The sequence below is a fragment of the Bubalus bubalis genome, chromosome 10 (genome assembly GCF_019923935.1).
Source record: "Bubalus bubalis isolate 160015118507 breed Murrah chromosome 10, NDDB_SH_1, whole genome shotgun sequence".
NCBI lineage: Eukaryota > Metazoa > Chordata > Mammalia > Artiodactyla > Bovidae > Bubalus > Bubalus bubalis.
In genome coordinates, this window is record NC_059166.1 from 81,201,121 (window position 1) to 81,221,689 (window position 20,569).

The following is a 20,569-nucleotide window of genomic DNA, read 5'->3' on the forward strand; positions in this document are numbered from 1 at the left end:
GTTTAACTGATTCCTCAATATTTAATGTGAGGAACTCCAAACCTAGAGAGGTTAAAAGACTTGGGAAGTTAGAAAACAAATAGTTGCTCTCACATTAGAAGCTATTCTGATTGCAGAACTCGAGAATCACGTAGTTACAAGGAGAATTGCACCCTGGTGCCTAAAGTGTAGGGTCAAATATGGTTTCTTTTGCAAATGTGACTGTATATCAAATATAACAATTCTTAAAAATAATCAAACATAAATTGTGAAGAGAATGCTGCATTAAGAATGTTACATAGGGAATTCCCAGCTGGTATAGTGCCTAGAATTCTGCACTTTTACTGCCGTGATCCAAGTTCAAGCCCTGGTCTGGGAACTAAGATCCTGCAAGAGGCCCAGTGCACAAAAAAAAAAAAAAAAAAGAAAGAAAAAGAAAGAATGTTACATATTTCAATATATATTAGTACTTAAGCACTTAATAGCCTTGAACATTAAAGGTGGAAGATAGGAGGAGCCAAAACAGTGGAGAAAAATAATAAATTAATATAGCATATATATATATAAGGAAGAGAAAAGAGTTTTGTTTAAGCCAAATTGATGACCATAACCTCGGAGAGACAGATTCAAGAAGTACTTGAAGTATATTCCACTGGACTACAAAATGGGGGTGGGTTATAAAGGCAGAAGGCCCCCAAGTCATAAGATATTTGTCAATAATTAGGATTGGAGCTGGCAAAGAAAGGTGCTTGTCATGTAAGGGTTGACTGAGGTCTGAAACGGTTACATAGTTACAAGAGGAGAGCTTGAGACGATAAAGTTGCAACTGGCAGCTGCTGGCAGCAAGGCTCATTGATGTCCTTGGATGTGATACAGTTCAAAAAATTTCTCAGTAATACAAGCACATGTCTGAAACCATGTCCATGGTGGCCACCTGGCTCCCTTTGGAAGGTCTGAACCACAAATTCTCTATTTTTTAATGCATTTTTTACTTTAATGGTTGAAGTAGATGTATGATGCTTTTTTTTTTTGGCTGTATCAGTTAGCACTTGGGATCTTAGTTCCCTGACCAGGGATTGAACCCATGCTCACTGCAGTGGAAGCACAGTCTTAATATCCCTGGATCACCAGGGATATCCCCAATGCATATTTAATGGGCCACAAATAGGCTGTATGGGTTAGCCTAAAGTTCCAGTTAAATCCTGTATAAGCCAGCATGTTTCTTAATATGTGAAATTTTCTTCCATCAAAACCATCATCTTTTGTCACCATGGAGATGAAATAGCAGTAAACTTCTTTTAACTGCGCTTTTACCTTCATCCATGATTTTGAATTATTCTGATGGATACAGGAATTTGTGAGGCAAAACAATAAACTTTAATAACTTCAAATATGGATTTTAGAAAAAAATGTCTTGAACTAGTATCTTTAGGAATATGACTTTATTATTTGCTTACAAAATATTCAAACTAACCTGTTCAGTGTGTAATAATTATGACTTCAAAATGATAAAATGGAAAATCAATAAACATATTAATACAATTTTCTACATACAAGTAATCATTGTTTCTGGTTTTTTTTTTTTTTAAGCCTCTTGTTTTAAAATAATCATTATAATTCTACCTTGGCCTTACATTTTAATATTTTCCCATGATAAGTACTTACATTATACTGGATCCTTTACTGGGTCAAACGTTCCAAAATCATCTGCCAGTAGTGAGACAGGCCTCAGACCCGGGACCCTTTGCTGCAGTGCTGCAATGCTTCCTCCTGGACACACCTCTCCTCCAGCAACAAAATACAAACAAACTCTATGGGACTAAAAGTAGCTGTGTGCATGTGCAGTTAGGGCAAATTCTGGACAAGAGATACAAAGAGACAAAGTGGGAGACTACTCCCTCTTCCTGCAACAGGGGGCCCAATACAGCCTTGCCTGGATTTCTTGTCTGGCTTCAGGTCAATTCCTATTCAGTAAGGATGCCAAGTGGAGAAGGCAATGGCACCCCACTCCAGTACTCTTGCCTGGAAAATCCCGTGGATGGAGGAGCCTGATGGGCTACAGTCCATGGGGTCGCTAGGAGTCGGACACGACTGAGTGACTTCACTTTCACTTTTCACTTTCATGCATTGGAGAAGGAAATGGCAACCCACTCCAGTGTTCTTGCCCGGAGAATCCCAGGGACGGGGGAGCCTGGTGGGCTGCTGTCTCTGGGGTCGCACAGAGTCGGACACGACTGAAGTGACTTAGCAGCAGCAGCAGCAAGGATGCCAAGAACCCTAGCCAGTAACAGTAACAATGAGATTACAGAGTTCCCTGAGTCCGTTTTTACTTTTGCAAAAGTGAAGAGTAGAAATGTACATATAGAGTCATTCTTATCTTCCTCTTTTCAAAAGTTATAGGAATGCTTATGGAGAGAGTGTGGAGAGAAGAGAACTCTTGCATTCTTGGAGGGAATACAAATTGATACAATCACCATGGAGAACAGTATTAAAGTTCCTTAAAAAACTAAAAACTACCAAATGACCTAGCAATCCCACCACTAGGCATATATCCTGAGAAAACCATGTATCCTAATGTTCACTGCTGCTGCTGCTAAGTCATTTCAGTCGTGTCCAACTCTGTGCGACCCCACAGACGGCAGCCCACCAGGCTCCCCTGTCCCTGGGATTCTCCAGGCAAAAACACTGGAGTGGGTTGCCATTTCCTTCTCCAATGCATGAAAGTGAAAAGTGAAAGTGAAGTCGCTCAGTCGTGTCCGACCTTCAGCGACCCCATGGACTGCAGCCTTCCAGGCTCCTCCATCCATGGGATTTTCCAGGCAGGAGTACTGGAGTGGGTGCCATTGCCTTCTCCTGCATCACTATTTACAAAATTCAGAACACAAAAGCAATCTAAATGTCCATCTACAGATGAATGGATAAAGAACATGTAGTATATATATATGATGGAATATTGCTCAACCATAAAAAGGAACGAAAGTGGGTCATTTGTAGTGATGTGGATGAACCTAAAGTCTGTCATATAGCATGGAGTCAGAAAAATACTGTGTATTAATGCATATATATGAAATCTAGAAAAATAGTACTGATTAGACTATTTGTAGGGCAGGATAGAGAGGCAGACATAGAGAACAAACTTGTAGATATATATATATGTGTGTGTGTGTGTGTGTGTGTGTGTGTGTGTCTGTGTGTGTATTATGTAAGGGCTTCCCTGGTAGCTCAGCTGGTAAAGAATCTGCTTGCAATGCAGGAGACCCTGCTTCGATTCCTGCGTCAGGAAGATTCCCTGGAGAAGGGCTAGGCTACCTAACTCCAGTATTCTTGGGTTTCCCTGGTGGCTCAGATGGTGAAGAATCTGCCTGCAATGCGGGAGACCTGGGTTCAATGTCTGGGTTGGGAAGATCCTCTGGAGGGGGGCATGGCAACCCACTCCAGTATTCTTGCCTGGAGAATCCCCATGGACAGAGGAGCCTGGTGGGTTACAGTCAATGGTGTCACATAACAGTCGGACAGGACTGAGCAACTAAGCACAGCACAGCATATATTATGTAAATATTACTCTCTCTCTCTCTCTCTCTCTCTATATATATATATATATGTATGTGGAGAAGGAAATGGCAGCCCGCTCCAGTGTTCTTGCCTGGAGAATCCCAGGGACGGGGGAGCCTGGTGGGCTGCCATCTATGGGGTCGCACAGAGTCGGACACGGCTGAAGTGACTTAGCAGTAGCAGCAGCATGTATGTATGTATATATATGGGGCTTCCTGGGTGGCTTAGTGGTAAAGAATCCTCCTGCAATACAGAAAATGCAGGAGACACCACAGGTTTGATCCTTGGTTCAGGAAGATCCCCTGGAGAAAGGCATGGCAACCCACTCCAGTATTCTTGCCTGGAGAATCCCAGGGACAGAGGAACCTGGCAGGCTACAGTCCATAAGGTCACACAGAGTCGGACATGCCTGAAGCCATGGAGCATGCATGCACACATGCATGTATATTTCGTGGGATTGCAAAGAGTCGGACAGAACTGAGTGACTAACACACACACACACATATATGCTATCTTGTTTTTGAAGATATACACTACCATGTGTAAAACAGATAGCTAGTGGGAAGCAGCTGTATAGCACAGGGAACTTGGCTTAGTTCTCTGTTATGACCTAGAGGGGTAGGACTGGGGGAGACTCAAGAGGGAGGGGATACATATATATATATATATAGATATATAGATAGATAGATAGATACACTGACACACACATAGCTAATTCAGGTTGTTGTTCAGCAGAAACAAACACAACATTATAAAGCAATTATACTCTAATCAAAAAAAGAAAACATCAGAAACAAAATAACACAGGTTATGGGAATGCTTAATCCTGTGCTTCATGATAGTGGACTTAACCACACTCTCTCTTGTGCAGACAACAGAGAACTTCTCAAAGTTTTGCAACCCTTTCCATTCTGGAGCCTTCTGGTCTAAATTGGGAAGCTGTAGCTAAGTCAGTCCTGGCCATTTGTTGCCTCAAGACAGAGGAGAACTATCAAACACAGACCAGGATTTATAAAAACAAAACCAAAAACCAAAGAGACTTTAGTTCATTAAAACAAAACCAAATCCAAGATAAAGTGCGCTTGGGGTGGGGAATTGGGCTCTAGACCCTGCTGGGGATAAATGCTTGCCTATACAGACCCCTCTCGTCCAGTCTCATCTCTCCCCAAGCTACCCAAAGCAGTGTTCTGGGGTCCGACTTTGAAGGTCATTTACAGGGAGCCCGGTGCATCAGGTCGCGCCCTTAAGAAGCGGAGTGGAAGAACAGTTTGGCTTCTCCGTGCCCACCTTTCTCTGAGCCAAAGACCGGCTTTGAAAGTGCTCATGTTCCCTGATGGAATCCTCGCGGCTGCGCGCTCTCCGCCCGGCAGGTGGCGCTGTGGGCTGGCGTGCACCCGAGCTTCGGGTCCTAGAGGCCCGCGCCGCCGCCACCGCGGCCGCGGTTCCTGCTCGAGCCGCACGTGCAGCCGCTTTCCGGCCCCGGTGGCCGGGTCTCCAGAGCTCCCGGCTGAGCGTCCGCATGGCGGCGGTTGCAGCGGAGGCGCGCGTGTTCCTGGAGGTGCGGAGACGGCTGCAGAGCGCGCTGCTGATTCTGGGGTAAGGCGGGCGGTGGAGTCTGGCCTCCCAGGCGCAGCCGAGCTCGCTTTAACGCCGCCCCGGCCGGCTCCGCCTCCCTCGGAAGGATAGGGTTCTGAATTTCTTTTTTCCAGTTGCTTAGAGTGAGCCTCTGGGTTCCTCAAAGTGAAGTTGCCTCTCCACACATGCACACCGCGCGTCCGGGTTCCCCACCCCGCCTCACCTTCTTCCCAGATAGCAGTCTCGGCATCCCCCGGGGACTTTCTAGAGATGCATGGTCTCAACCCCATAGCCTACCTGCTGAATCGGAACTTCACGATTCCCGGGATTCAGATGCACATTAAAGTTTGAGGATCCCTAATGTGCAACACTTCTGACAGTGCCCCGTGCTTCCAACAAAACAGTGCAAAAAATACTTTGCCCCTTTGGGATCCTCCTTATCTGTTCTAATATGAGAATTTTCTATTTTGTAAATATACTCTTTTTGTTGTTGGTTTGGTTTCTGCACAAGCTGTTCTCTATGCAGAGAAACGCACGCACCCGTTCAATAAATGTGTCTTCCGTGAACAGCTAGCAAGGGTTTCAGGCTTCTTTTTGGAGCTGTTTGTTTCTTTCATATTCGTAGTTCCAAGAAGAAATCTGCAAAGATTTAACTTGCTGTTCATTACACAGACAAAAAACTTTCAGGAAAAGTGTTCTCCTGTTTGGTTTGGTGGTGTATGGTACCTCGACTGTTCACTTGTGACCACTGTTTCAAGTAGAGTAAGTTAGATGTTAAAATCCTGAGAAGTTGATTACACAGAACCACTCTGAAGGTACACTTCACTCTGATGCTTAGCCTTCTCTTTGCCTGAAACCAGCCAGGTACCCAGTGTAGTGGTTTTGGATTTGGCATGAGAACTGGTTTCAATCCTAGCTTTACTTCACCAGAGTAGAATCCTTTAATTTGATTTTTTTCAATTGTAAAATAGGGATTCTTTCTTTCTCTTTTTCTGCTGTGTCCTCCCTTTCTCAAATCATGAGTTCAAAGAAGTGCTTCATGTCCAATTCAAATTCACCTTGTAAAGTTATTCTGAGCCCAAAACCTTAGGCAAAAGGAAACAAGACAACATCCTTACTTCCCCTCATCAAAGGAACCCTTCATGCTTCCCCTGGATAACTCTTCCTTCTTTAAGCTAGTTAAGAAACCTAATGTTGTTGGACTCCTGCATTGTCCCTAGTGTTCTTTGGCTGTTGAGCTTTATCACCAGTCAATTGCTCCAAGCCAAAAAATAACTACTATTCTAATTTCATTCAGCAAAGATCAGTTTGCCATTTCTTGAATCATGCATAAATGAATTCATATAGTATGTACTTGTTTGTTTCTAGTTTCTTCTACTGTGTTTCTGAGATTCATGTTTCATCTATTAATATGTTATCATATGGATCAATAGTCCATTCATTTTTTTTCCTGCCAAGTAGTTTTCCACTGTAAGAATATATGACAATTCATTATTCATTCTTCTATTGCTGGATATTTTGTGTGATTCTCAAGCCAGCTTATTATGAATAAAACTTGTACATTGTTGTATTTGTGCTGGGTCATGGGGTATGTGCTCAGTCGTGTCTGACTCTTTGCGGCCCCATTGACTGTAGCCCACCAGCCCCGTCTGCCCATGGAGCTTTCCAGGCAGAAATACTGGAGCGGGTTGCCACTTCCTACTCCAGGAGATCTTCCTGACCCAGGGATCAAATCCATATCTCTTGTGTCTCCTGCATTGGCAGGCAGATTCTTTATAACTAGTGCCATCTAGATGACTTTACTTAATTGGAAACTGCTGAAGGAAGTGTTCTCCAAAGCTGTTTATACCAGTTTATACTCTAGCCAGGAAAAAAAAAAAAATTCCAACAAATTCACTTTCTTGTCTGCATTTAGAGTTGTCAGTTTTGGATTTTAGCTATTCTAATGGATTAAAGTAGTATCTCATTGTCATTTTAATTTGTATTTCCTTGATTAATAATGTTGGGCACCTTTTCATTTGCTTTTTGGTCATTCATATATGTTCCTTTGTCAAGTGTCTTCTAATATCAGGTTGTCTTATTGTTGAATTTTAAAGAGTTCTTTGTATAGTCTGGAAATAAGATCTTTTTTGTTTGTGCCTGTGAATATGAGACTATTCTCTCCCTATTTGTAGCTTATCTTTTAATTTTCTTAATAGTGCCTTTTGATGAACAGAAAGTCTTAAGTATAGTGAAGTCCAGTGTACTGCACCTTTTTTTCTTTAACAGTTGGTGTTTTTTGTGTCTTAAGAAATCTTTGCCTACCTCCAAGTCGTAAGACTTTTTCCTATGTCTATTTTCTAGGAATTGCATTGATTTACCATTTACATTTGGGTCTGTGATCATGTCAAATTACTTTTTGCATTTGGCATCAGGTAGGTGTCCAAGTTTTTTTTTTTTAAGAATATCTCCATTTGTTCCATCACCATTAATTAAATAGCTGTCATTTCTTTCATTGAAATAACTCAGTATATTTGTCTGAAATCAGCTGACTACACTGTTTTCATGTTATGTCTTTTTTACCCTTTTACTCTCAACCTGTGTCTTTATATGTAAAATTTTAAAAGCTTGTACTAAGTGGAGTTTAAAAAAAAATCCATTCTGACAGTCTCTTTATTTTAATTGGAATTTTTAGTGTATTTACAGTTAGTGTAAATGATATGATTATTTTTCTTTTCCTAATCCTAAAAGAAATACTTCTAGCATCTCATCATTAAGTGTGATAATTTTGACTTTTTGGAAAAGTCTGTTTGGTACATTGCTTAGTCCCTTTCTGCTGCTGCTGCTGCTGCTAAGTCGCTTCAGTTGTGTCCGACTCTGTATGACCCCATAGACGGCAGTCCATCAGGCTCCCTCGTCCCTGGGATTCTCCAGGCAAGAACACTGGAGTGGGTTGCCATTTCCTCCTCCAATGCATGAAAGTGAAAAGTGAAAGTGAAGTCGCTCAGTCATGTCTGACTCTTCGCGACCCCATGGACTGTAGCCCACCAGACTCCTCCGTCCATGGGATATTCCTAGTTTACTAAAGGTTTTCATCATGAATAGACATTGTGTTTTCTGTAAGGATTTCTGCACGTATTGTGATGGTCCTATTTTTTTCCCTTTATTCTTTATATCTGTGAATTGCATTAGGAAAATCTATTTATGTTAAACCATCTTATCATTCCTGGGATAAACCTTGGCCATTCATTAAATCCACAGATGTTTACAGAGTTCCTGTTCTAGGGCCCAAACTAAGATTCTAGGTGCTAGGTATACAGCCAGATGAAAATACAGCAAAGATGAAAGTATTTGCTCTCAATGAGCTTACAGTCTAATGGTGGCAAGAGGTGGGCCAAAAACACACAAATATAAACACACAAGGCTTTAGGAAATTTAGTTTTTACTTTTAGAAAAGTAAAACAGAAAAAGGGATAGGGAAAAAAATTCCAACCCTTTATTCCAAATGAAAAACTAACATTGGAGCAATAAACTGAAAGGGGTGATGTTTGGAAATGTATGATACCCAGTGAAAGACTGTCATCCTCCGAGAGAACAGAAATAGGAAGGGGTGCTTGGTTCAGAGAGATGTGGGTGGGCCGGTGGAGCACAGAGTAAAGGCTATTACAGTGATGTGCTCTCCAGGAAATGGAAATAACCACCAGGAAATGACCTACTCCAGGAAAACCAATGACCTTCCTCCAGGAAAACCAACCAAACAAAAATCCTTTCTGATCTGCAGCATTTATTGATTCCTGAGGTGTAAATACTTTCACCGTAGATGATGTCAAACTACCAAAGTGAGGTCAGTTGGTTTGCATAATACCTGGAATTTTAACAACTGCCTCTAGTATATCACTGGGTTTTAGAGACCATTGAAAGGACCCTAGCTTGGACTCAGTGAGATGTGAAGTCATTAGGTAGTTTCAAGCAGTTTCTGAAAAAACACAAGAGAATAGTGACAAAAGCCTCACAGGTAAAAAGTGTGGGCAATTAGGGTCTCAAAAACTTTGTTTTGAAACAATCGTGAACTTGAGGGTAAGTTGCTGTCACTCTTGAATATTTTTTTTTACTCTGAATTTTCCTACAAATGAGAACATTCTCCTACACAACCAGCATGCAACTCTCAAAACTGGGAAATGTGTTACTGCTGTCTTACAGTCTGACCTTATTCTGGTGTTTCCTGTTGTCTACTTAATATCTGTAATAGCAAAGGAATCCAGTTCAGAGTGATGCCCTGCATCCTCATGTTTTCTTCATCTCTTTAAGTCTAAAAGAGGTCCTCGGTTTTCCTTGACTTTAATGATACAGCTTTGAAGATTCCAGTGCAGTTATTTTGTAGAATATCCCTCCATTTGGTTTTGTCTTATGTTTCCTCAAGATTAGATTCAGGTTGTACATCTTTGGCAGGAATATCACAAAGTCGATGCTGTGTTCTCATTGCATCCTGTCAGGTGGCACATGATTCTGATTTGTTCAATTAAAGTTCATGTTAACTTTGAGAACTTAAATAAGGTGGTATCTGCCGGGCTTCTTCACCATAAATTACCCTTTTTCTTTTCATTATCAATAAGTATTAATTGGAGAGCTGCTTTGAGAGTATGGAAATGCCCTATTCCTCCTCATACTTTCATTTTATTCAGATTGATTGATTTATTATTATTTTTAGTTGAGGTACAGTCACTCAGTTATTTACACCCATCTCAGTATGGTGGTTGTGTTTCATTCAGTGGGTTACTTTTTTTTCCCCTCAGATTACAACCAGACCTTCAAGATGATGTCTGTTTCTTTGCTTGTGTTTTTTTTTTTTTTTTTTTTTTTTTAATATTCTTTGATTTCTTCTTTACTTAGTTTCGGAGAAGGCAATGGCACCCCACTCCAGTACTTTGCTTGGAAAATCCCATGGATGGAGGAGACTGGTGGGCTGCAGTCCATGGGGTCGCTAGGAGTCGGACACGACTGAGCGACTTCACTTTCACTTTTCACTTTCATGCACTGGAGAACATGCTTTCTCCACTTCAGTGTTCTTGCCTGGAGAATCCCAGGGGTGGGGGAGCCTGGTGGCTGCCATCTATGGGGTCACACAGAGTCGGACACGACTGAAGTGACTTAGCTTAGCTTACTTAGTTTCACAGTAAGATATTCCAGACTCAGGCTCATCTCATTCTTTTCTTGTCCCAACCCTGGATGTAGTTATTTTTTCCAAGGAACTCTGTTTTGTTTCTTTTTTTTTTTCCATTTGTTTTTAAGTAGAAAATGATCTTTAGAAACCAAGATCTGGGTATAGAGTGTGCTCGTTACTATTGGAGTGTCACTTCTCCCAGACCCTCTACTAGACAGAACTAGTCTGTGTATGACATATGTATTATGCTTATGTATTCATGTATAATATGTGTGTTTGTAAATATATCATAATACACCTATATTTATTAACTTTATTTATTACTTTGGTGCAAATGTAATTTTGGTTTTGAATTATGAATTTTATATCAAGTTGCTCAGTAGTGTCTGACTCTGTGACCCCACAAACTATACAGTCCATGGAATTTTCCAGGCCAGAATACTGGAGTGGGTAGCCTTTCCCTTCTCCAGGGGATCTTCTCAACCAAGGGATCAAAGCCAGGTCTCCTGCATTGCAGGTGGACTCTTTACCAACTGAGCCACCAGGGAAGCCCTAAGAATACTGGAGTGGGTAGCCTATCCCTTCTCCAGTGGATCGTCCCAACCCAGGAATCAAACCAGGGTCTCCTGCATTGCAGGTGGATTCTTTACCAGCTGAGATACCAGGGAAGCCCTAGGAACCATTACAATCAATACATTTTTGCCAATGAGAAATAAGTTTGTTTATACCTATAGCATAAAAATCTGTGTTTGGGGATTGGACAGACTCTTGGAAAGCATTTTCTGCCTCCTGCTGGTTGTGGAAGCATTTTTCCTGCAAAAAATTTGTTGGCAAGAGTTCATGGGAATATGGCAGATGAGGCAAAACTTCAAAGACCAATCTGTTCAACTTTTGAAGCATTGATTGTGTGATGTGCAGTCAGGCCTTGTTGTGGAGAAGAATAGCGCCCTTTCTGCTGACCACTCCCTTTTGCAGGCATCACATCAGTGTGCTAAGCATAGTTCTCAGATGTAATGGTTTCGCCAGAATTCAGAAAGCTGTAGTGGATCAAATGGGCAGCAGATCACCAAACAGTGGTGACCACTACCTGTTTTTTAGTGCAAGTTTGGCTTTGGGAAGTAGTTTGTAGCTTCTTCTCTGTCCAGCCATTGAGCTAGTTATCACCAGTTGTATAAAATCCATTTTTTGTTGCATGTCACAGTCCGATGAAGAAATGGTTCATTGTTGCGTAGAATAAGAGAAGACGGCACTTCAAAACAATGATTTCTTTGATGTTCGGTCAGCTCATGAGGCACTCACCGAGCTTTTTCACCTTTCCACTTTGCTTCAAATGCTGAACGACTGTAGAATGCTTGATGTCGAGTTGTTCAGCAACTTCTCCTGAGGTTGTAAGAGGATCAGTTTCGATGATGCTCTCAGTTGGTTGTTGTCAACTTCTGATGCCCAGCCACTGCGCTCCTCGTCTTCAAGGCTCATCTCCTTTGCAAAACTTCTTGAAACACCAGTGTGCCACATGATCATGAGTAGTTCCTGGGCCATGTGTGTTGTTGGTGTTGCAAGTTGTTTCTACTGCTTTACAACCCATTTTGAATTCAAATAAGAAAATCACTGGAATTTGCTTTTTCTGTAGCATCATTTCCATAGTCTAAAGTAAAATAAATAGCAAGTAATAAATCATTGGCAAAAAATTGGGAATGTGCATTAAAATGATATATAACATAATTACATTTATTTAGAATGTAATCCAATATCAAATAGCAAATTTCAGCACTTGCAAAAGTGCAGGTACTTTTGCGCTAACCTAATATATGCATTGGAAATCATGATTTTGCCCAAGTATTTCAGATTCTAGTCTACTACCACAGGATCCATTGTGGTTTTCTCCCTTGCCCTCTTTGTAGCTGTTCTCCCACCGTGCGAATCCTGGCTTCCACTATCCTCATGCCGTGTATTAGTATACTCGGTAAGTTTCACTCTGTGTAGAGTTTTCCACTGGCATTCTTTCCTACTTCCCTTCCCTCCACTCTTTATTGACACCCACCTTGGCTCTGTTATGGACTGAATGTTTTGGTTCCCTGAGAATTCATATGCTGAAGCCCTAAATCCCAATGCCAGGGTGTTAGGAGATAGAGCCTGTGGGAGATAATCAATTTTCAATGAGGTCATGAGGGTGGAGCCACTATGAGGGGATTCCTGTCCTTAGAGGAAGACACACCAGAGTTTCCTATGCCTGCCAGATGAGGAGACAGAAGGCCAAGATGGAGGCCCTCTCCAAGAGCGGAGTCTGTCAGCTTCTTGATCTTGAACTTCCCAGACTCTGGAACCGTAAGAAATCAATGTTGTTTAAGCTGTCCATTCTGTGATGTGTTGTTATGGCCACCTGAGCAGACCAAGACAGGCCCAGAAACTCCATGGTGAGACGGGGCATCCTCGCTGGGCGGCCCTCTTGGCCGCCGCTCTCCTCCTCTCCCAGCGGGGTTTCTTATGTCTACCCCAGGCCGCGGTGGTGCTCCCGCCCTTGGTCAGGTGCCTACCTTTCTCTGCCCTGTGTAACTGAGTCTTTCAGGAAGGGGAAGGGGTAGGGGGAAGAGTGGTAAGCCAGGGATGGGGGGCTGGAGACCTGGGAACCTGGTGGTTTCCTTTGACACACTTCCAATTGCCAACTGCACGGTTCAGCTTGAAAGTCACTGAAGTAACCAACTGGACAAATTGTGTCTGTAGAGCCGTGGTTGGCAAACATGGCCCATGAGCCAGATCTAATCTGTGGCCTGTTTTGGAACAGCCTGTGAGCTAAGAATGGATTTTATATTTTTTAAAGGGTTGTTAAAAAAAAAGTAGACTGTGCCTTGGAGACCATATATGATCTATAAAACCTGAATATTCACCATCTGGCCTTTAATGTAGAAAGTTTTCTGACATCTGCTTTAGAGGATTATGCCTTCAACATCATTTCTGAAGACTAGACTTTTGACTAAGTTTGATATTGTCTTCTCTGGAAAAGACTCAGTTTTTTTTTTTGTTTGTTATGTTTTTTGTTTCTTAAATAATTTCTTGTTTAATTTCTTTTTAAAATTCTTGACCTCGCCAAGCACTGTGCGGGATCTGACTAGGGAACAGACCCTCGGCCTTGGCAGCAAAAGCTCAGAGTCCTAACCATTGGACTGCCAGGAAATTCCCAAGACTCTAGTTCTTGATTCTGTATTGCCAATTAAGTGCAGGTCCACATGCTTCAAAAGGGAACTAGCCATAAAATAATCTTACACCTTCCTAAGGCAAAATAGGAAGCTTGGCCAAGATTCACACCTGAACACAGGGTGTGACCTCTCTACTTGGATGACGTTCAGGCAGGTGGCCCACCTTCTGCACTCCAGTGACACTGAGCAGATGGGCTGCTGCTGTGCTTTGCTGCTCTGGTGCAATGCTAAGCATGTTCCAGCTTCACAGAGGGATCATTTCTAGATGTCTTCATCCCCTTGTATACTTTTGGTGCCTGGTAGACAGCAGCTGTGTTTTACTCTGTTTCTACATCAAATGATCTGTGTTTGTAGTGGGTTGGATCCTTTCTTGCCTGGTATTCGTACCTCACTAGATTGTTCTCTTCATTCTTTTTTTATTCTTAAAATTGACAGAGTGTTTTTTTTTTTTCTCCTGTGCCTTTTGTTTTACGTACTCCTGGCCTCCTTATTGGAGAAGGCAATGGCACCCCACTCCAGTACTCTTGCCTGGAAAATCCCATGGCTGGAGGAGCCTGGTAGGCTGCAGTCCATGGGGTCGCTAAGAGTCGGACACAACTGAGCGACTTCACTTTCACTTTTCACTTTCATGCATTGGAGAAGGAAATGGCAACCCACTCCAGTGTTCTTGCCTGGAGAATCCCAGGGACGGGGGAGCCTGGTGGCCTGCCGTCTATGGAGTCACACAGAGTCAGACACGACTGAAGCGAATTAGCAGCAGCAGCAGCAGGCCTCCTTATCAAAATCCTGTATATCAAATACCAATGCTTTACCCTAATTTACTATAAATAACATAAAACATCATTGAAATGCTGGTCTCAGAAACAATATGTCACTGGCTCATCCGTTCATTATTCACATAACATTTATTTAGTGCTTAGGCCTGGGAGAGTCCCTGCCCTTCTCCACTGCTTCCATAGTCCCCTATGTTTATCATGAGTAAGTGCAGCGTCATTTTAATGCTGTCTTGATCATTCCTATTTTTCTTGCCTGTCCCCTACTTGGGGTGGGGGCAGCGTACAGAGAAAATACCCTGTTAGTCGTTGTCCTATTCCCAGTACCTAGCACATTGTAGAACCCAAAAAAGGGGTGTTCAGTGAGTGAATAAATGTCCAAACCACGCTAGGGTCAAGGGAAACAAAGGTGAATAAGCCACTGTCTTAGGCAACCTTGTTGAATTTTCTGGCCAGAAGTACTCTGATGAACTAGGGAGTGATGTCTGACCGACCAGCATTCCGCTGTGCTGGTTCACAGAAGCTGAAGACAGAGAGAGTGGTGAGACAGGAGAGGGGGTGTCCGGAAAGGAAGTGGCCTGCTGTGCAACAGAATGGCTGGGGGCGGCGAGAGGGCGGTGTTCAGGCTTCAGTACAGGGAGGAAGCCCAGCGTTAGAGGAGAGATTGGCACTCAGGATCATTAGCAAGGGAAAAAAGTGCATGCTTTAAATGCATGGTTAACATTAAAAAAAAAGAATAGAAAAGAATGAAAAATGTGTCTGTGAACTTGAATGTTACATTGACAGAAGAAAGTACTCTGACCTCATTTAATAGATCCGTTTCTTTTATGACAGGTTCACTGCTGTTTCTTTATCCTGGGACAGTGACTAGACTCAGGGCCCTGATTGAAGAACAGAGGGCTCCTTGGCCATTTTAGTTTCTTTCATCGTCTGGTTTTCATCCATGTGAAATCATCTCTCGCCTGTTATTTCTAATTCCCAGGGATTCCAAGGAAGGAGGTCTGCCCATGGCTGTTTCGGTAACGCCGTCCTCGCTCCGGATGCAGAGCCCCGGCGGCTGCACGGAGCTCCGGCTGCCGGCAGGGGTCAGGCTCGCGCCGTCCACCTGCCGCGGGCTGCAGCACGTGCCCGGGGACGGGCTGCACCTGCGGCTACATGCGCGGGCCGAGAGCCGCCCAGGTGAGTAGCGCTGGCCTTTCTGTCTCTGCATTTGCTTTTTCATTATAAATCAAAGGTGATTTTTTTTTTTTTTTTGGAAGTTGAACTTTTCCCAAGTGAAGGGATCAGGCTCATCACCTGCAGGAAAGAGCTGAGGGTCCAAAAGATCTAAGTTGTTTGTTTTTTTTTTTTTTTTTTTTTTTGGCCAACTCTGCTCATTATTAACTGCATGCAGTTGAACAGGTCACTTTGTTTCTTTCAGGCTTTTTTAAGAGTCTTTTTTTTTTCTTTTTCCTATGAGACTGCGTTTTTTAAGAGCAATTTCAGGTTCACAGCACAATGAAGCAAAAGGTACAGAGGTTTTCCTGTGTCCTCCCTGCTTTGTTTCTTTAACTGTAAAATAACCTGGCTCACAGAGTTGATAGGAAGATGAAATCAGAGGGCGAGTGTGCCAGACCTGGTTGATTTTAAAGCCTTATATGAAGGCATTCATTCATCCAGCAAATATGAGCTCTTTGATCTAGGTGCTGGGGTATACAAGTAGATAAGCTAGAAGATCTCTGCCCTCATAGGGCTTACATTCTAATGGTGGAAACAAATATTGAACACACAAGTTACTTGGATACAGACTTAAGTGCCGTAGGAGGAGTAAAGCAGAATACCAGTGTAGGGCATGACTAGGGGCAGATGAGAGTCAGGGAAGATCACTCTGGGAGAGTGATATTTGACCAGAGAATGCAATGATGGGAAGAATCCCATACATGTAGAGACATTTCCAACTAGAGAGAGTAGGACATTGGGTTGGCCAAAGAGTTCTTTTGGATTTTTCCAGAAGATGTTAGGGGAAAACCCAAGCAAAGGTTTTGGCCAGCCCAGTAGAAAGATTCCGAATTGAAGTTTGATGCATATTGTTGTTATGCCTGTTAGATTTCCAGTATTCTGTTATTGGCGTATGGATTCAGTAAGACCATAGAATCGTTTCTGAAAATAATTTAATGACCTTATTGGTACATTTCCTCTCTTGCCATTTGAGTACTGTGCTTCAGAGGATTGAAAATCCTGTAAAAAGGGGAAGCGGAGGCTGTAATAAATGGCTGTGATGCTCATTCTCTGAGAAGGATTAAAGTTCTTAACAGCTGCATTTGGGATTTCTCTGTTGCCACGTGGATATGAAGCCTTTCATCTGAGCTTCAAGGAGCCCTGAGGCAGAGTCAGCAAGATGGTAACCAAGAGCTCTTGGGGAGATGTCAGGCATTCCTGGAGCCTCTGTCCTGGCGTTTGAAAAGAAAGAGAAGTAGAGGGAGTTTCGCTTTTTTTTTTGCTAGAGAGTGATTTTTGCTCAAGTCCTGGATGAGTGAAAAATCAGTCTGAGTTGAGCAGGGTTGGTTATAGGAAAGAAATGTCCTGGAGCTGAAGTGGCATAGGATAAACCTAAGAATGACTGTTGGAATAACCGTGGAAGGAGGGATAGGCCTTTGAGATGGGACACAGACTAACAGATGCTCTGAGAGTGCCTGATGATGGGCAGGGGGAGGGTGGTTTCAGGAAAGAGGCCTTGGGAATCAGACTCCTGTGACGTCCTTGCCTTTCTTTAGCGATGATGAACAGTAACCACTGCAGGAATCAGGGGTCACGTCTGGAAACTGGGGACAAGCAGGCGTGAAAGCCACAGTGGAGTGTTTTCAAATCTGCTGCTGGTTTTCTGGGACAATGATTTTAGGTCCCATACCAAGGAGGCATGGAAACCTTCCAGAGACAGAATTAGTTTGTTGCCTACGCATATTCTGTAACAGTTATTAGACAAATAGCAAAACTTGAACTATTTTTTTTTAATTTAAATAAGCAAACATTATTGTTTGGTTTTAACTGTCAGACGCAGTAAATTGACTGCTGTGTGTTGGTTTGCATATTGTTTGGATCTCCAGTTTCTTTACATTTTTAACATATATTTTGCTTAACCATCTGAAAAGGGAAAACATTCAAAGTCCTGTTCTGCAGTGCATTAAGGGGTATGCAAAATAGATTCCTTAGTGCTTAATTGCTTTAGTGCTTTCCACATAATAGGTGGTGAATAAACTCTGATGCTGGGAGGGATTGGGGGCAGGAGAAGGGGACGACAGAGGATGAGACAGCTGGATGGCATCACCGACTCGATGGACGTGAATTTGAGTGAACTCCGGGAGTTGGTGATGGACAGGGAGGCCTGGTGTGCTGCGATTCATGGGGTCGCAAAGAGTTGGACACGACTGAGCGACTGAACTGAACTGAACTGAACTGAAACCATTGCTCAATGAATAAATATCAGATAGGTACAAAATATCAGATAGGTGCATACTATTGTAAACATAAGTCAAAATCTGTGGTAGGAAGCAAACAGTTTTAGCATTCAATCTTATATTTCGAAATTTTTGCAAAGTAAACTTTTCAACTATAAGAATACTCTTTTAAGGACTACAGTAGACATATTGTTACACTGTTCTGAACACATAGGTCAGACGTGATCCTTGACCCAGAACTGGCTGCAGTAAAATTTGATGGAGCATCAGCATTGGATTCATCCCCAGGCAGCAGTACTTCCCAGGATGCCCCTGTATCAGAAGGTTCTGACTTGAACCTGAGCCTGCATCCTGCTGGGCGAGCAGCAGAGGGCAGTGTGTCGTTGAAAATTTGTTTATCCATCTTGAAAGGAAAATCTGGGGTGTCTTATTTTCTGCTCAGAGTTAAAGAATACTGTTGGGTTCACCTTAGTGCTACAGGGCAGTCTTAGAAATTAAACAGATGAATTTTTAACTCTCAAGGCTTAAACTTTCTAGCATGGATGGATGTTTTTTAAAAGATCTTAAGATACAAAGTAACAACAAAATTCAAATGGCTTGATTCTAATGGATATAACCTCATTTCTTCAGACTTTTTTTTAATCTAATTTTTTTTTAATTTATTTTTTATTTTATTGATTCTTGGCTGTGCAGAGTCTTCGTTGCTGCATGCAGACTTTCTCTAGTCGCAGTGAGCTGGGTCTCCTCTCTATTTGTGTGTGGGCGTCTCACTGCGGTGTTGCAGAGCACGGGATCTAGGCACATGAGCGCACTTGCCCCGTGGCATGTGGAATCTTCCCAGACCAGGCATTGAACCCCTGCGTTGGCAGGGGAATTCTTAACCATTGGACTACCAGGGACGCCTCAGACTTTTTTAACAGATATTTTTGTGGATTGGGTTTTTTGTTCTTTGGGGTTTTTTGGAAATGAAAGTTTCCTTTCTTTGTGAATGAAATAACAGAAACTAAGGGAACATTCTGTCTTACATAGCTCTTTCATATACTATGGGAAATAATTTGTTTTCCCACAGCTTTAATCAGAAATTGAGTTTTGCTCTTGTAAGATGAAACTGTTCTTAGGAGCTATTTCATTCCCAGAGACCTGCCCAATAAAGACCAATTTCAAGATTGATATTGTTTGTACAGACTGATACGATCCAGACCGGACATCAGCTTTGTTTAAATCGAATTAAATCTAAGAACTCTGTTTACCAGCAGTCTCAGTGATGAAAAACTGTCCCTAAGTCTAGCAGAAGAAAGCTGAGGAAGGAGAAGCTGTGTGTAGTTAGCTCGATGTGGAAGAAATAGCTCCTTCTCTCTCATCTTTAGTGTTGGTATTTCTAGAATGAGGGAGATAACTCGGTGGTATGTTACATACATAATTTTTAGGGCAATACCTAGCTGTGAAACATGTAGCAGAATCTGGTGTTTTTTAAAAAACATTCCCAATATTTGCTTGGCATTGAGTCATCAGATAATACTAATTAAGTGTGTACTTCTGGGTAGATCATAAACAGTGTTTATTGGTGATGATTTATTGCAGCTATTAAACTCTTTGAGTATGTCAATATATTTATCCCAAACCTCTTAAGACACGCTGTTTCCTTGATTTCCTCTAGAACTGATTTCAGTGTTTAATCAAAGCTCACAAGACCAAGAATGTTGCACGTTTTATTGCCAGTCCTGTGGTGAAGTCATCATAAGGGAGAGGTAAGGAGCACGTTTAGCACTGACTTATTCTGTGCCTGGCAGTGGCTGTTTTCTTTTGCCACCAGAATTTTTGAAGGAACTGCCAAGAGGGCAGTCTGTAGCCTTCAGATGAGAGCCAGCTCAATGTCACTTTTTGAACCAAGCAGCCCCCAGACTCCAGCAATCACAGGGCAGCTAGGTCTCCTCCAGCTGACAAAGGGGGACAACAGGCTGCTGGCTTTGAGGGAGGGGGGCTTGTCTTGGGTGCAGGAGCCGGTGTAGACCAGCCCCTCTCCTCTGAAATCAGACACGACAGCTATCACATGTTGTAGGCGTCATCCTGGTGAATGAGCTTTTCCACATGAAGTGCATTTTCTAAATAACAGAAGCTTTTGCAGCACGATTTTTTTTTTTTACTTGAGCTATTTTTATTAGTGCCTCTCTAAAATCCGTTTCCTATTTCCCTGCTTATTAAAACAGCATATAGAGCACAAATTAACCTTTTCTTGCTGCTTAGGTTAATCTTGTAGCCTGTTCTTGTGGTGTGCAGTGATTTCCCCATTGTGATGGGGAGGGCCCTTTGCTGTACTCTTTGCATTCCCATGTTGTCTCTTTTATTTTTCCATCTTCTCCTCCTGTTGGCCTCCTTATTGCCTGGGCATGAACCGTTCTCCCTGAATTTTCTATTCACTCATAGGCTAGAAAGACGGAGCAACCCTTATTACTGTTAACAGTACTATAAAGGAAAAGTTCAGAGCTCTTTGTTAGTGTTTCCTTAGAAATTTAGATGGGAGTGGATGCCTGTCCATACCTGAGACCCGCTCTGGCGTTCGGGGTCTTGGTGGAGGGAAGACACCAGTCCTCTCTATCCCTGTGTCCCGGGAGGTGGCCAGTCACTGGGTACTGATACTCCTTTGTTCTCTATACCCCTCCACTTCTTCCACCTCTTACTCAAGGCCACAGTCCTCTCACCAAAGAGCACTTCCCAAAGGCAGCTGGGTTCCCCATTCAGAGCCTCCCCAAGCCTCCCATTTCTTCCAGGATAGATTCCACTAGCCCTCAGCATACCACACGGGGTGCTGGAGGAGCTGAACTCTGTTCACCACCGCCCCCTCCTGTTTCAGTCTCCTTCCCCCAGCCCCTTCCTCTCTCACCCCCAAAACTACACACCGTTATTTACACACGTTCTGTGCAC

The 20,569-nt window shown here is 42.7% G+C and overlaps 1 protein-coding gene across 8 annotated transcripts in view; it reads left to right on the forward strand.

The window, feature by feature from the left end:
• The first annotated feature begins 4,638 nt into the window (after window positions 1–4,638).
• Window positions 4,639–20,569, forward strand: part of UBE3D (ubiquitin protein ligase E3D) — a 177,633-nt gene continuing 161,702 nt past the window's right edge. For 5 of the 8 annotated variants that reach the window (XM_044924484.2, XM_044924483.2, XM_044924486.2 and 2 more), the window contains exons 1-2: window positions 4,639–5,127; window positions 15,196–15,392. In XM_044924484.2, the coding sequence (XP_044780419.2) occupies window positions 4,654–5,127; window positions 15,196–15,392 (671 nt within the window). In that variant the 5' untranslated portion in view covers window positions 4,639–4,653. Of the gene's footprint in view, window positions 5,128–15,195; window positions 15,393–19,304; window positions 19,396–20,569 lie in introns of all 8 variants that reach the window. The other 3 variants (XM_044924485.2, XM_044924489.2, XM_044924487.2) reach the window with 3 other exon arrangements.